The sequence below is a fragment of the Alternaria arborescens genome (genome assembly GCF_004154835.1).
Source record: "Alternaria arborescens strain FERA 675 chromosome Unknown contig_34, whole genome shotgun sequence".
Lineage (NCBI taxonomy): Eukaryota > Fungi > Ascomycota > Dothideomycetes > Pleosporales > Pleosporaceae > Alternaria > Alternaria arborescens.
This window is the reverse complement of record NW_021167889.1, coordinates 19,615-35,244: the sequence shown is the minus strand read 5'-3', so window position 1 is coordinate 35,244 and position 15,630 is coordinate 19,615. Positions and strand designations below refer to the sequence as shown.

At 51.9% G+C, this 15,630-nt stretch overlaps 5 protein-coding genes across 5 annotated transcripts; 2 read left to right on the top strand and 3 right to left on the bottom strand.

The window, feature by feature from the left end:
• Positions 1-2,554: 2,554 nt before the first annotated feature.
• Positions 2,555-3,607, top strand: AA0111_g10295 (60S ribosomal protein; the record flags this gene model as incomplete). Its single annotated transcript, XM_028644028.1, has 5 exons — positions 2,555-2,578; positions 2,709-2,841; positions 3,015-3,068; positions 3,157-3,415; positions 3,469-3,607. 5 exons carry the CDS (start codon positions 2,555-2,557, stop codon positions 3,605-3,607), a joined length of 609 nt encoding a protein of 202 aa, XP_028502086.1.
• An 817-nt stretch (positions 3,608-4,424) lies between these two features.
• Positions 4,425-6,267, top strand: AA0111_g10294 (Acetate/butyrate--CoA ligase AAE7, peroxisomal; the record flags this gene model as incomplete). The annotated part of the gene is made up of 2 exons (XM_028644027.1): positions 4,425-5,874; positions 5,954-6,267. 2 exons carry the CDS (start codon positions 4,425-4,427, stop codon positions 6,265-6,267), a joined length of 1,764 nt encoding a protein of 587 aa, XP_028502087.1.
• A 1,637-nt stretch (positions 6,268-7,904) lies between these two features.
• Positions 7,905-9,217, bottom strand: AA0111_g10293 (UDP-galactose transporter 1; the record flags this gene model as incomplete). Its single annotated transcript, XM_028644026.1, has 2 exons — positions 7,905-8,955; positions 9,015-9,217. The coding sequence occupies 2 exons, from the start codon at positions 9,215-9,217 to the stop codon at positions 7,905-7,907; spliced, it is 1,254 nt and encodes a 417-aa protein (XP_028502088.1).
• Positions 9,218-9,829: 612 nt separating this feature from the next.
• AA0111_g10292 (hypothetical protein) lies at positions 9,830-10,501 on the bottom strand (the record flags this gene model as incomplete). Its single annotated transcript, XM_028644025.1, has 1 exon — positions 9,830-10,501. The coding sequence occupies one exon, from the start codon at positions 10,499-10,501 to the stop codon at positions 9,830-9,832; it is 672 nt and encodes a 223-aa protein (XP_028502089.1).
• Positions 10,502-11,818: 1,317 nt separating this feature from the next.
• Positions 11,819-15,139, bottom strand: AA0111_g10291 (hypothetical protein; the record flags this gene model as incomplete). Its single annotated transcript, XM_028644024.1, has 8 exons — positions 11,819-12,519; positions 12,600-13,018; positions 13,075-13,156; positions 13,231-13,523; positions 13,942-14,040; positions 14,092-14,922; positions 14,975-14,991; positions 15,038-15,139. 8 exons carry the CDS (start codon positions 15,137-15,139, stop codon positions 11,819-11,821), a joined length of 2,544 nt encoding a protein of 847 aa, XP_028502090.1.
• Between the last annotated feature and the right edge of the window lie 491 nt (positions 15,140-15,630).

Here is a 15,630-nt window from a genome sequence, read left to right as displayed (position 1 = left end):
ATGCCGTTCATCTGGTCAGGCTTTAGCCACAGCACTAGCCACAAGGCCAAGAGCAAACACGTACGATGTCTCCTGCGTCTGCTCACATGGGCCAACAGAAATGAGCCAAGCAGTCTCAGGAGTGGCGCAAATTTGGTGGGGCGTTTGGCCAAGGTATGGCGCAGTGTTGTGAAACGTGGCTGAAATCCTCAAGGGGAGATTGTGTGCATGATGCCAAGCAGAAAATGCCTGGGGTCTGCTTCGTGATCGCATCAAGGTGTGGCGCATGACGCAAACTGTTGTTGCGACGCAGACCACGTGGTTAGCTCCCGCAAGAGCATAAGTTGGCAATACGTGTGTGCGGGCTCATACGTAAAAGAAACAGCAAACTGGCCGATCGCCGGTCGTTCATACTTGACGGTTGGAATGCTAGATTTCGAAACAACTGTCGTGTTGCGAATCCTCAGAATATGCGATTGCATAGGGATGCTGAGATGTGACGTTCACTGCAGATCTGGACATTTCGTTCGATCGACAACACAAGCTTCGTGTTCGTAATAAGACCGTTGTCGAGCCGCCGTATATTAATGATCAGCGCATTCTATGATCTGATGGTAATCCTGAACGAAAATTCTGTACACTTGCTACGTCTGCCACTACCTAGGTACCAATGAGCCTCAGGCTCAAGAACACTGTAGTTGATGCAAGCTTCAGCTCTATATTAGTCTTGTTTCTTCTCGCAAATCCGACTTCGGCCAAACTGAACCAGTCTAAGATCCGTCAGTGGAACGTCTTCTCTACGCATTGACGTAGTCGACAATCTCGATCCGGTGGCCAGGACAGTTCCAGTCCTCCGGCTTGGTGCGGTAGCCACACCCACTAAAGCGTTAGTCGAAATGGAGAGTTCTGGACTCGATACCACCGAGCGGGACCCCAAACATAGGCTCAGTGTGACCATGCATAAGGGCGATCATGGAAAAACTCAGGACTGAAGATTGTGCTTTGAACGTAAGTTAGAAGATATCTCGATGAGCCCGGAAGTGGACGGCTAGGCTTCAGTCATGGTTTTATCATACTCTTTGTGATGAACTAATGGCTATCCTGGCCTTGCACGGAAAGTGAGGTTGTTGGGAAGCACACGAGAGATCGGTGCAGTCTGTTGGTTACCGCAAATGCAATACTCTTCTCCAGCATGGAAAATAGAGCCAAATGGTTGTGAAGTACTAGCTCGGGTTTGCGCGGCTATCACCAACCGTCTGTACAAGTCTACGAAGACTGGTCTTAGGAATATCGATTCAATACCCCTAACCGGCTGTAATGTGGCCGACATGTAAAACTGCTTCTTTGTTGTAGGCTACACGCGGTTTCTTCCTTGTTTATATAGAAATAGTACACGTCTATCCCCAGTCACGGGGAAACAGCTGAAGAACCACATGAGAGGGGACTGAGCGTGACCATTACTACGAGTCTGGAAGTGACATCCCAATGCTCTGGAAGGTTCTGTCACGAAGTAGAGCGTGGCAGGTGCTGTTATTCTTGCTTAAGGTTGCAGCGAATAGATGCCGCAGAAGTGGCTGCAAGAGCTGGATGAAGTTGTGCGTGCCGAAAACGGGTATGATGTGACGGAAACTCAAAGCGGTACTACCAAGCAGGTGCAGCAATCATAGATAGGACGCGATTATGCCAATTCAGTGAGACTTTTGGAATCTTTCACAGATACCAGAGCACACAAGATCGCGAATTTATTCCTCTATGAATCCTGAAACCCTCATTCCTTGGAGACAGTAATGATTATGATAATACATCATAGTGAAGACGAGACAGTCGCTAGGGAATAGGTAACATTGAGAAGTACACCTAGATAGTAGCGTTCAAGGAGCTTATCTCTTTTGTCCGGATTGAACTAAATGTACATGCGCGACAAGAAAACCTGGCCAAAATACAAAAACTGCTGATCATTCAGGCAAGTCCGATGGAGTCCGCAAACAGTTCTTGTGTGAAACAGTAACGGATCCAGTAGTGAGATGAAGCCGTGTAACAGAAGTGCTAAGCCGCCTGTGTTGGAGCTGCAACGATTGGAAGGATCGGTGACTGTCAAAAGAAACTCGACCCGGGTACAAGATGATGACGGTGTTTCAAAGTCGACTGCCCAGAAGAATGCAGCTCCTTTCCCTTGTTGTAGCAATAGCCATTCTACTGTTCTCACTGCAGATACAGCCTCGTATTGTGCTCTCATGTCGGGCGCGAGAGTAGTGAGCAGAGACTGCACAAGTGCAGCGACTGGTTGCCATGGCCATAGTAGCTAGGCTACCTAAACCGTTCGACAGTAAGCCAATTAGACATGCACGACGGCTCAAGACGTGCATCATATTTTCATGAGGCGCTGGCCGCTGCTGCTGTGCAGAGCGTGGTGATGTGCAGGTGCGAGTGGTGTTCGAGATGGCAGTCACGCTAATGGGTCCGTGCACCACAAAGTCGAATATTGAATTCGCTTAGTCCTGAGCCACCTGGAATTCGCATCTCTCGAGCTCTCCATCACGACAACTAACCTCACAGCACACCGGAGTCGAGCAAAATGTCGACCTTCGAACCCGTCATTGTACGTACGCCCCGATAGACGCAACCCGATATGCCCAGTACTGGCCTTCGCATTCCGCGGCGATGCCAGCCTCCAATTCCGTCAACAATACGCATTCTTCCATGGAACGTCTCGCTGACAGCGCACGCAGGTCATCGACGGCAAGGGCCACTTGCTCGGTCGCCTCGCCAGCACCGTCGCCAAGCAGCTCCTCAACGGCCAGAAGATCGTTGTTGTGCGATGCGAGGCCCTCAACATCTCCGGCGAGTTCTTCCGCGCCAAGTGTACGTACACCCACCGAACGAGCGAGCGAGACAAGGAGCAAGCCCTGGAGTGCAATTGAGAGTATGGGGCTACAAGGAGACGATGTGGTCGACAATATGCACAGTGCTTGCTCTTTGGCTGAGCGCTCTCGGGATATGTTTTTGGAAAGATGGCAACTGACAGGGTTATACAGTGAAGTACTCTGCTTTCCTGCGCAAGCAGACCCGTTACAACCCCACTCGCGGTGGTACGTCTTCCTGTCCATGCATTGCGCATTCGCAGTCAAAACTCGAATGCGTGACCTGCCACGGCACGTGTGCTGATTCATGCTCCAGGTCCCTTCCACTTCCGCGCTCCCTCCAAGATGTTCTGGCGAACCGTCCGTGGTATGATTCCTCACAAGACTCCCCGCGGTAAGGCCGCTATGGAGCGCTTGAAGACCTTCGAGGGTGTTCCCGCTCCCTACGACAAGAAGAAGCGCGTCGTTGTTCCCCAGGCCCTGAGGGTACTGAGGCTCAAGCCCGGACGCAAGTACTGCACTGTCGGTCGTCTCGGTCACGAGTTCGGCTGGAAGTACCAGGACGTCGTTGCCCGGTATGTCACATGTACCAAGTTCAGGCAGTTCAAATTTGCTAATTCACACACAGTCTCGAGGAGCGCAGGAAGGTCAAGGGTGCCGCCTACTACGAGCGCAAGAAGGCTGTCCGACGGCAGTTGGCTGAGGCCAAGAAGACGGCCAACGTCGACTCCAAGGTCCAGCAAGAGCTCACATCCCTCGGATACTAGAAATCGGCAGTCGATGAACAGTGTCGGTTTCAGTTTCGGTGACGTGGTTCGGCGTGGATTGCATTGGGCTCATGGGATGTTTATTTCCTCTACTATACTCCGACCATTCGAAAGGGTGTCCAGGCTAAAAGAGCACATCAATACCAGGGTGCTTACGTGTTCATGGGTCTCTTCGCGGTCGGTCTGCTGTGTCTTCAGGTACTCTTCCGGCTAGAAGCAATACGAAATGAAAAATCCCAGCTGATGTAAAGCATGGTGACGGCGTTGAGCGTTCAGCAATAGACTTGTGGTTATGTCAATTGACTTACGATTCCCCTTGAGTAAAACATGCACGCTTCAAGTGACACAGTGTCTTGCACAGCACTCGGACTCACCATGCGCATCCGATCCGACACGGCTGAAAGGATGGACAAGGTAGACATCCTTACTGACGGTTAACCTCGGCTGTGACGTCGTGCCGCAACGGAACCGGAACCCTTCCCCAGATTTCCCCAATCCATGGTTGTAAGCCTCGACATCAGCTACCGTTGCACCCTGCAATACATGTATTAGATCGCTTCCAGGCAGTGGCTGCTCTAGAGAAGAGCCGAGATATATTTCTTCTTCCGTTCCTTACCCTTGTTTGGTTTGCGCCTGTGAACCTTGGATCGCTCAAGACCTCGGACATCTCTCGCATCTCGTCCCATAGCGGAGCTACTCCGCACTCTTGCGTCTATAGCTTCAGCTCAGCCTGGACCAATCTGTAGATCGATATTTCTATTACGCGTATATAAGTTGTCGTTGTACCCATAGACCACTACATTGCCGTGCAGATACAATGGAGGGGGCCAAAGACCGTCTGAAGCAACTCGCGTCGCACTTCACCTCAGCGAACCCTGTCCCCGGACCTCCACCTATCCATCTCGGCGACAGCCACGAATACCATCACCGACACAACTTCCACACCCTCAGCCCAACATGGTTTCTCTGGCGCGCGGCGCAAATCGAGCCCGACGCGACGGCAATATACCACAAGACAGCAAACAACAAGATCCTACGGCGCTCCTACGCTGAAGCTGCGGATCGCGCACGAGGCCTGGCATACTATCTAAGGAAACACGGATATAAGAGAGTCGGTATACTGTCGACAAATACTCCAGCCTTTTTGGAGAGCACATTCGGCATCGCAGCGGCAGGAGGTGTCAATGTCGCGATCAATTATCGATTGAAGCACGATGACATCAGCTACATCTTCCAGCACTCGGACGTTGATATGATTATTGCGGATGCCGAGTTTGTGGGATTATTGGACGAGTACAAGAAAGAGAGACCGAGCATACCGATATTGGTCGATACTGATACGGACGCGACCGAAGGCGAGCTCTCAGGCCCTTTCGACGATGCAGTACTCGAAGGACTGAAGTACGATATCGAACAGGGCGGCAAAGGCTGGGATGATCTAGAGGCGCAGGCAAAGGACGAGGAGGACGTCATGGCACTTGCATACACCAGTGGGACAACGGCACGACCAAAGGGGGTCGAATATACACATCGCGGCGTCTACCTCGCTGCAATGGGCAATGTTATTGAATCCGGACTAAACTATCACACGGGCCGTGCAAAGTATCTCTGGACTCTTCCCATGTTCCATGCCACCGGCTGGACCTTCCCATGGTCTGTAACTGCCGTGCGAGGAACACACTATTGCCTCCGCAAGATCGATTACCCAGAGATCTGGCGCCTACTGAAGGAAGAAGGTATCACGCATTTCAACGCTGCGCCTACTGTCAACACCCTCCTTTGCGCGGCAAAAGAAGCAGAACGTTTACCTCAATCAGTGAGAGTGACTGTAGCGGCAAGCCCACCAAGCGCCTGGCTTTTTGAACAGATGTCAAATCTGAACTTGAATCCTGTACACGTCTATGGCCTTACGGAAACCTACGGTCCAATCACAAAAGGCTACCATATGCCTGAATGGGATATACTTCCGGAGAAAGTCAAATACGATCGTATGGCACGACAGGGTCATGGTTTCATCGTCGGCAAAGCGACGCGGGTCATCAAGACAGAGCAGCCAGAGGGCGTTCTCACCGACGTAGCAAGAAATGGCAAAGAGATAGGCGAAGTCATCTTCGAGGGCAACATCTGCGCGAAAGGATATTACAAGGATGCCGAGGCGACGCGTAAGTTGTGGGAAGGTGGCTGGTTGCATACGGGCGATTTGGCGGTTTGGCATCCAGATGGCGCGATTCAAATTCTGGATCGGGCGAAGGACATCATTATTAGTGGTATGTTTTTGTATCTCCTGAAATTCTCCTGTGTTTGCATGTTCTCTTCAAAACAACATACTGACAATACATCTCACAGGCGGTGAAAACATATCGAGTGTAGCTCTTGAAGCTATGCTGTCTACTCACCCCTCCATTCTCGAAGTCGGAGTGTGCGCCGTTCCTGATTCGCACTGGGGCGAACGACCCAAGGCTTTTGTTACCACGAAAGACGGAACGAACAGCGAAACCCTAGGCCAAGAAGTGATACAATGGGCTAAGGAGAATAGTAATATCAGTCGATTTATGGTACCCAGAGAGGTTGTGGTTGTGAAAGAGTTGCCTAAGACGAGTACGGGTAAGATCCAGAAGAACGTTCTTAGGGAGTGGGCGAAGAAGGGTAGTGTAGAGTAGACTTGGTTTAACGGATATTTTGTGTCTATTTGCGATATGTGCCACCTGCGTGTACGCGCCGCGCCACATATGAGAACATGCCAAAGCACTATGAGAAGGAAAGTAACCGATGTAGGATGTATGTTAGATATATATGGAAGGTCAGTCTTGCGAGATGAGTGCTAATTTCAATACCACACTCAGTCATTGTTGGCACGATAACAGTAATACAAGATCTGTTCGAAAGACGCATCATCCTCTTCTCTCACGAACACGAGCAAGATGTTTAGCAGCAGCAAGTTTATATATCTTACGTGACGTTGTGTTCGACGCGCTGGCTACCGACAATAAAAACCTTAAACGTGCAGAGGCAGCAGCCATAGCATATGCCAACATGATAGTTCCTACACGAATGCCTCCACGTGTTCTGGTCCCTTCATTGCTCCATTCACTGTCCATCCCGCGACTAGGTATCAATACTCTCACAACACCCATCCATTAACCCCGACGAACACTACATCAAACCAAGCTTGCGCTGCCATGAACACAACTACCCAATTTGGTGTCCAAAGCCCCTCATACCGCATCTTATATGCCTGCCATATCACCATGTGAGCCGTTGCGAGTACCAATTTTCCCACAACTGTAACACCAATCGTAACGTTCCTCCGCAGTACCGAGCCACCGACGTTATCGCTAGCGATGGTGATGAGATAACCAATCCAGAAACACGTAGATATTACGAGAGAGATGGAAGCAAAGTATGGGAGAAGGGGTGCAGAGCCAGTTGGCGTTCCCTCAAACTAGATGATATCAATACGTATACTCTAGAGGTTGATGAAGAATTAAAGTTCTACTTACGAGACCTGTGGCCCAGACAGTAGTGAAGATAGCGCTGATCAAGAAGACGGGTGCACAGATAGTGTCTGTCAGCGCGCGTGAGGCATGAGTGTGCTTTGCGACGAGTCGATATTCGTTGGGGCGGGTGCGCTGCGTCGCTGCACCATAGGAAGGCAGAAGAGGTTCATTTGACATCGTCCAGAACACTTTGTCTAGGCAAATATTGGAAACAGAATATCTGGGTGGGAAGTGAGTGTTGAAGTCGGGGAAGAGAAGGTGGGGTAATCGAAGAGTGATGGTGCAAATGAGTAAGGCTCAGCCTAACTGTGCTACTTCGTTACCTTTTACAGGCGGCCTCTGTCATGCACTCGATGTTTGTACCGTTAAGAACCAAGGTCGGCCTGAAAGCAGATATGGATTTCTATTATGACCGATCAACCACAAACACATCATTCACCCACACTTGCACCATCAAGACCCCGATAAGCAAATACGGGATCTCGAAGTTTGGTAGTGGTTGCGTCGATCCTATCATATCGACAGCATCGAAAATTGTGTATGTGTTTCTCTTTGCAGAAGACGGAAGTTGAAGGAAGTGTAGACATTTTCCGGGCAAGCGTGATGTTATGGTATCGCTGAGTAAGGCTCACTTAACACAGATCGCTTGAGATGGCTCCCAGCACTTTAAAATATGTGTTTGACAAAACAATCTTTTCTAAATCCACTTCAAATGAAAAGTCTATCGTCAGTCACTCTAGCGAAATGAACATGCCAAAACTGCTCTATGTTCCAGGATCCAACAAAAACGCCTGTATCGTCTACCTCTTCCTTTTCTCTTCCTCTTCCCCCTTCTTCTTGGCCGCAGCCTTCTTCGCTTTCTCCATTCTCCCCACCGCAGCCTCTGCCCCAATTCCACCAAAGACCAGCCCAACACCAAGCCATTGCATGCCTGTAATCTCGTGGCCAAACCACCACACACTCCAAACCATTGTCAACATCTTTCTCGTAACCGTGACAGTAACAAGCAGCAACGAGCTGAAGTGAGCCAAGGTATGGAAGATGAAAACCTGGCCTATAGCGCCACAGGCTGAGAACATGAGGACGTCCCAGCCTACCGCGGGGTAGGTGGTTATGAAAGACAGCGCGTCAGAGAGTTCACCGGAGGTAGAACGGGGGTCGAGTCCGATCCAGGGAGCGAGGGGAGTGGAAGCGAGGAGCGGGGTGATAAGGAGGTATGAAACTGTCAATGCTGTAGACATGATATTCTGCGCACACATCATTTGGGGTCCAGTGAAGCCTTTGAAACTGCTGAAGATGTGATCTTGAACTGTGTTGGTCAGACCGTCGAAGAGTAGATTGACACCGAGTAGAACAAGACCGATGGTTTGCGACGCGTCCGCATTGACACCTTTCTTCGCGGCCTTCTTCGCAGTTGACGGGCTGTGCAAGGTAAAGACGGCTACACCCAGTGTTACAAAACCAACGACGGCGTACTTGTACATTGGGTACCGCTTCTGGAAGAGCGAGATGTGGAGGAACATGACAGGTAGCAGCTTGCAGCTTTTAGCCAAGATGAAGGTGACATAGTCGATGTGCTTCAGACTCGCGTATCCAAAGGGAGAAGCGAGCGACGAGGTGACGGCGATTCCAAGGAGCGGCACCAGGATGTCTTGGGAAGGGAATATAGGGAGCACTTTGCGAAGGCCGGTTTTGGGGTCTTTCTTCGCGGAGAGGTTGAGATATAGGAGGCCGGTCATGGCAGCAAAGGCGGATTGGACCGTATTGAGGAAGATGGAGTATGTGAAGCGCTCGTTCTTGAGACCGTGGGTGGTGGTCGTTAACCGCTCTTGGATCCATGCCCAAGTCATGCTGTCTTGCTGTCAGTCAGGGTCCTCGAATCCAATCTACCCTCGCGCCCTGTGACTTACAAACTCCCGTATATACCGGCGACGCAAATGACCAACTGGAACAGGCCTGCTTCCTTCTGCTCCTGGGGGTTTCGCGCATGGAGCTCCGCTTGCTCCTCCAGCTTCTGCTCGATCGCATGGACTGCGCCGTCTAATTGGTGATGCGCATTTCCATTGGCACCTCCCTTGGTCTCGTTGACCTTGCGTCGGACTGCTTCTGCCATTGCGGGTGCTCTATCACGGTGGTCCCTCGATTGACGTATTGGTGATGATTTCGTGCAAGGGGCGCGCGGGCGGGACTATAGCTTGTTCTGGCGTATATAAAGGAGCGGACAGCGCAGTGAAGAGCGCGCGAAGAGGGAAGTCAGCAAGACCGTGTCTGTAGAGCGACTGCGGGAGGAAGCGACAAAGTACACCTGTCTTTAGATTTACATTGCATTGACCAAAGATTCAACCGTGGCATCAAGGGCCCGGAGCTAAGACGGAGCTAAATGAGCGGCACGAGCCATGTTTGAGCCTCAGGGATACCCACTTCGCTAATTCAATCGATGCGGGGGCGACGCTTCACTCGGCCTGTCGGCGAGCTGGTGTGAGTAGACACAGAACACGTCTGGGAGAAGCTATGTATTTCGATTCAAATTTTGCTTGAATATACTAGTTAGTTCCTGAGTAGATATCTATCTAGGCAGTGGCTACAAGCAGCGTCAAAGCCCCGAAGCGTACCGCTCCAGCCGTCATAAAGGTCGTAAATGCTCGCTAAAGTTGATCTAGAAAAACGCGCCAAACGCCAGCAGATGCAAAACCCACTTTTCCCCAAGAGCCAGCCAGAATGCAGCTCACGCCTCACCTCTGACAATCTTCGCAACAGCGCTCTTCACTAGCACCCACATGGGCCCAGCGTTGACTTCCTTGCCGCCACCTTCCTCCATCCCGCATTTCCTCTTCCACGCGTCCCTCCATCCTCGCTCAGTATCCTTCTGCTTGAGCCTCATCAGCTGCCCCGCTCGCTTTCCTTGCCTTCTGTACCCCGCCATGAACGCGTCCCATTCTCTCCTCTCCTTGACGAAAATGACTACACCGTTTCCTGCATCGATTGGCTGGCTACCCCCAGATAGGATCCGCGCCTCCCACGCGCTACCCATGGACTGGAAGGTGAAGTTTGAGCTGTGCAGAACATAGTAGCGTTTTCGCTTGCCGAACTTGGAGGCTGCGTTGGAAGAAGGCGTAATCCAATGTGTCGCGCGAGAATAGATGCCGTCTGTCAGGGCTTCATGAAGAAGCTCAGAGGGAATGTATTGTCGGCACTGAAGGAGGAGCTTATTGCGGAGCAGACTAATGTCGATGTCTGGATGTGCGGTGGGTATTTGTGGCGAGTGAGATAGAAGTGCTTTGGTCTGTGTGCGTGTTGAGCGCGCTGGTGGTTTGGATATGCGTCCCGAGGCCCGTATGACTGTGACCGGGTTGCTGAATTGGTGGGGTGTGATTGTCTGCGTTTGAATAGGCGCCATGGCTGGAGTGGTACTCAGTTCAGAGTAGTGTTTGGTGTGCGGGTCGTAGCAAGTCTTGTATTCTTCAAACTGTGGTTCCGTACAGTGCCGGCTGGGAGTAAAGTCGTCGAGTAAGGATTTCAGTGTGGAGGAGCAGAAGCGAAGAAGAGAGGGAACATGCGGTCAAGAAATCATCTTTAACCATCATGCACCCCTTCCTAGAAGAGCATAGCTCCTGAAAAGAAACAGCTGCCATCCCAGCCTTCGGAAATCAGTCGGGTGCCAAATCTGTCTCTGCCCTTAGTGCCCTAGTCTACCAATCCCTGGGCGCGATCCTGGTCTAGGCAAGCACAGAACAGTGGAAGGATTAGCGAGCCCTGCCCGCCGAACCTCACCGTATGGGGCGTGGGGGAAGGATTGTACAGCGTGTGCAGCGACAACTTCCTCGACTTGTTGCTGTTGCTGGTATATGTGCCGTGGAATCTTTCGCCTTAACCTTCTTCAACGCTGTCTCTCTAGCTGACTTTATAAGGTGCAGGATGGCACAGACCGGACGTCTTGCGCAGGTGCTTCGTCCGAGCGTGGCACTAATGACGTACTCCGCCTGAAGGGTCCAACGGTTCGGACAGCCTCGTTTTGCACGTGTAATGCTAACCTTATTTCCCTTTGGCCGGCATCACCCTCAAGCTTTCGCAAGCACAGCATCACGCATCGAATTTAGACACTAGCATCATAGAATTCTAGATATTTGTAATAGATGTTGTTTGGTTGTATCGGAGTGTCGGTAGGGAGAGCAAGGAAGGGGGAAGGTGTTCGGGCAAGGAGTGAGGGAGTGATTAGGAAGGTACATCGGAGTGTTGTGGTAGAGACCAGGAGATGGCGAGAATCATCTCAGTTCTTCTCCGGCTCTTCTTCGCCAAGAAAACCCAAAGATGGATGTCAGAGCTGCTACCCATGAGCAGATGTACTATCCGGATATCAAAGGCCATAACGTCATGACATTCGTGAGCCGCTCAGCGTGCACTCAGATCTCTCTCGACAATAGAAAGAAAAGTAAACAATGCTCCAGACAATCCATGGTATCCATCAGTAACAGCAAGTAAGAAACTAAGCAAATCCATGCTTTTTGTTGACGGTTGTCGTGGCCTCCATGACTAGAGGCATAAATGCAGATGGCGACGAATATAAAGATTTCGCAGTTTGTAGCGAAGCCTGAGCGGCCTCGGGCTGTCTGGCGACCCCCAAGAGAGTGGGCAAGGCCCTCAAGGTGTAGCGACAACGCCGCGAAACTCCTAACGGCGCCGAGGTTGGGTAGCAGATGCATATCTACGAAGCGATCTACTCCTGGGCCTGGCTGCGACGCATCTTTTCAGCCTCAAGGTTCTCATAGAGAAGATAGAGCGCCTTCTCGTTAGCACTGGCACTACCAGTGATGGTAAACATGCGCTCGCCAGTGTCGTCATGGGGTGCCTTCGCAATGGAGATACGGGCGTTGGAGGTCTTGCGAATCTCGCTGATCTTGCTACCGCCGCGTCCAATGATACAGCCAACCATGTCAGATGGGATGCTGATGTTCTGAGTCTGCATCTCTTCGCCATCTTCGGTATGCGTTGGGGGTGGAGGCCTGCTCGCGGCATCGGAGCCAGATCGTCGGGAAAAGGCAGGAGGCGAATCACTGAAATCAGCGCCATGACCAGTGCGGTTGTACGAGCGTCCGCCCATACCACCGCTAGGTGCACCACCACCGTTGGATAGTGGGACGGGGCCAGCGCCAGGCTGAACCCTGACGGCAGGATTGTAGAGGACAGTACCGTAGCCGCGCTCGGAGTCGTCGATAAGGCACTTGCCAATCTCCCAGATAGCCTTCTCGATACCGCCAGGCGATCCTTGGACTTCGACGATGCGCTCGGTGGACTGGGGGAGCATCTCCTTCTGCGCAACCATACGAACGCCAGAGGCATCCTGAATCTGCTTGATCTTCAGGCCCTGGCGACCAATGATGGTACCCATTTGGTTGTGCGAGATGAGCAGGCGGATGGCTACAGAAGTTAGCTTGGTACCAGCTCTCATACGCAGCCATGTCGCTGGGAGAGCGCTGTGGTGTCGCAATTGTACATACGATGAGTGCCGTCCGTGCGGATAACGCCGCCCATGCCCATTGCAGGAGCGCCTTCGAGCAGACCTTTGGCGACTAGGCCATATGCCTTGGCGATGCCAGAGAGGCTGCCAGTGACGGAGAGGACACGGTCATGAACACCTTGAACGACCTTGCTGACACCGGCGCGCACGCCAGTCTCGTCGCGCAGGTCAGCAACGTTCTTGCCCGCCTTGCCAATAATGACACCGGCCTCCTTGGACGAAACAATGGCTCGCAGGGTGAGCTGCGACTCGGCGTATTCCTCTTCGGTGCGCGGGGCTACTTCGCCCTCACCGTCGATGTTGAGGCGGTCCAGTTGGTCGGCGACGCGGCTGGCATCTTGACCGGGACCGGGTTGGGGCTCTTCTGAGGACATGTTGTGGAGATGGTCCAGGGAAGCGCTGCAGCTGCGGTCAGTGACGTAGTTTTGCGACACGCGCAGTGTCGCGATACTTACAAGAGACGAAGTTGTGTTGTGGAGACGGAAACGAGACCTAGGTGCAGTGGGGTGGAGAGGGTGAGGAGGACGGGTCGAAACTCTCCAGACTATTGTGTCAAATGTCAGTGACTGTGTCGAGGTTTGTGTTTGGAGGTCGGCATGGAAGCTACTCACTGGCGATTACGGAAGTGGCGGGGGAGGTGGTCGGTGCGGGATAGCGAACAGGTAGATGAGAGGGGGGAGCAAGGGTAGGTGTGAGCGGAGAGGAGGGTTGGGGGACGGGTGGGAGAAGAGAAGAGAGGAGTGTTGTCTGAACCAGTTTGGAGCGTGCAGGTAGAGTGGAGGTAAGGTGACGGAGGGAGACGAAGCCCTGGGTCTGAGCAATATTAGGGCGGCAGATGTAGCTTCTCTTAGCGAGACGGACGAGCCTTGCCGTATTCACAAAGATTGCAGATGCTGGGAGGAAGCTACGGAGGATTCAATGCATTTCATGTCCTTGTGCAGCAGTCGACACCGTTCCTACGGGCAACCACCATGCATGGCCTGCAGGCGTGAATGCATTGAGCTGTTCGCAAGTATCGCGCGCCCCATCATCGAACACAGAACAGAATAGACCCCGCGTGCACAGGCCTTGAAAACGGCCACGTCCCCACGAAGATGCAGCTAAATCAGAGCATCCAGGGTATTGGCTAACGATGGTTGGAATGTGAATGTATCGTGCCGTCCATAATTGCGATTGGCTGAGATGTGCGGATCATCCACTATTCAATTGTTTAACTCAGCTTGAGGACACTGTGACTCTGCCAACCTGTGCACTTGCCCCTACTACCATCAACGCCTGCTACCTCAACACCGCTCAATGCTTTTGTCACGTACGAACCCTACTTCTGCGCCTCGAAAACAACTTTCTGCACCTTCATCTTATCGAACAAGTCATAACCTTCAAGGGCTTCGCTTAGTGGCATGATCTTGTCAGCCATGAATCTGTCACGGGTTAGCCATCAAATTTCCTCCATGTTCCAGCCTCAAACTTACCCAAGCTTTTCCTGATGCCGCTTTAAGCTTTCCAAAGCCTCCTCGAACACACTTCTCACCGGACACCTTCCCATCTGGATCCTAACGTTCTTGTTGTATGCTTCATTGCCGGTCCAGGGTATCTCGCCATTATGCACACCGACAGAGCTGATGACACCCCAAGGTCGGACAAGCTCATAACCCATGCGAAGGGCAGGCGAAAGTCCGACAACTTCAATGATAATGTCTGCACCGCGACCCTCTGTGAGCTCTTTGACACGTTTGTCCAGGCCCTCGCGATCAGTTTGAAAGTTCCAGGGCTCTGCACCCAGGGACTTGGCGAGTTCCAGGCGAGAGGGAACAGAGTCAACAGCGAGGATATGTTTTGGCTTATAGTCGGTGATGTTACAAAGTGCGCAGAGAGCTACAGGGCCACAGCCAATGAGCACGACGACACTGTCCTTGATCTCCTCTGGCGTGGAGTATTGGAAGCCGTTCTTAGCTGCGAACATGCCTGTTGGAAATATATCTGCCATAAGAACTAGGGCCTCGTCTTTGATGCCCGATGGTGCTTTGACGGCCGTCGAGTCGGCTAGAGGGACTCGGACATATTCCGCCTGGCCGCCATCTAGGGCAGGGCAGCCAAACAGCTGGCTCTTGACACATCGCGAAGAGAAGCCGTGGGTACAGTAGAAACATTCGCCGCAGGAGGTTGTAAATGGCGAAACAACACGATCCCCGACTTTGAGTGTCTTAATCGATGAACCTACTTCGTGAACGTGGCCAGTAAACTCATGACCCATCACAAAATCGGTAGCAGATGGTTGATGGCCGCGGAAAACGTGCAGTTCACTTGATGTGTTCAGTCAGAGACGTCGGTAGCATCGATGGTGATTCTAAGTACCTGCCGCACAATGCCGTCTGCGAAGGATTAGTAGGAAGTGATGATGCTGAACTGCTAGCGTACCTTTTCAACTTTGACGATGATATCTCCGGCATCTTGAATCTTTGGAATTGGCCTATCTTCAATCACCACCTTCCCCGGTCCCTTGAATACCACTGCTTTCATGTCGTGTTTGATTACTGCAACTGATTATCGATGGTAAGATACTGAGATGAGCGTGACAAGATTGAAATAAAGACACACGTTTGAGTTGAGAAACTAGGAGCGATCAAGTGGAGCTGGTGGACTACCTATAAGGCGCGATGTAGGGCGCGCGCTCTGACGACATCGGACGCGCGAAATGGTCCTCGGTGATGATGTGGTATGGTAGCTTCTGCCCCGCCGAGGTTCGACTGCGGGGTACACACCACGGGCAGCGGAAGTATATTGGCTGCACGGATGTTTCACAGCTTAAATAACATTGCTGAGGTAGTCAGCCACGCCTGGAGACACATGGGAAATGTTGAGACTGGTGTCATGAGTTGATGAGTTGCGCGATTCGGTTCTACGGACTTGGACAGCTCATAGCTCTAAGAAGCTCGAAGCTCGAAGCTCACCGCAGCCCTCCGCCGCTTCCGCATCAACATGCCAGCTCGTGGATAAAAAAAAAATAGCAA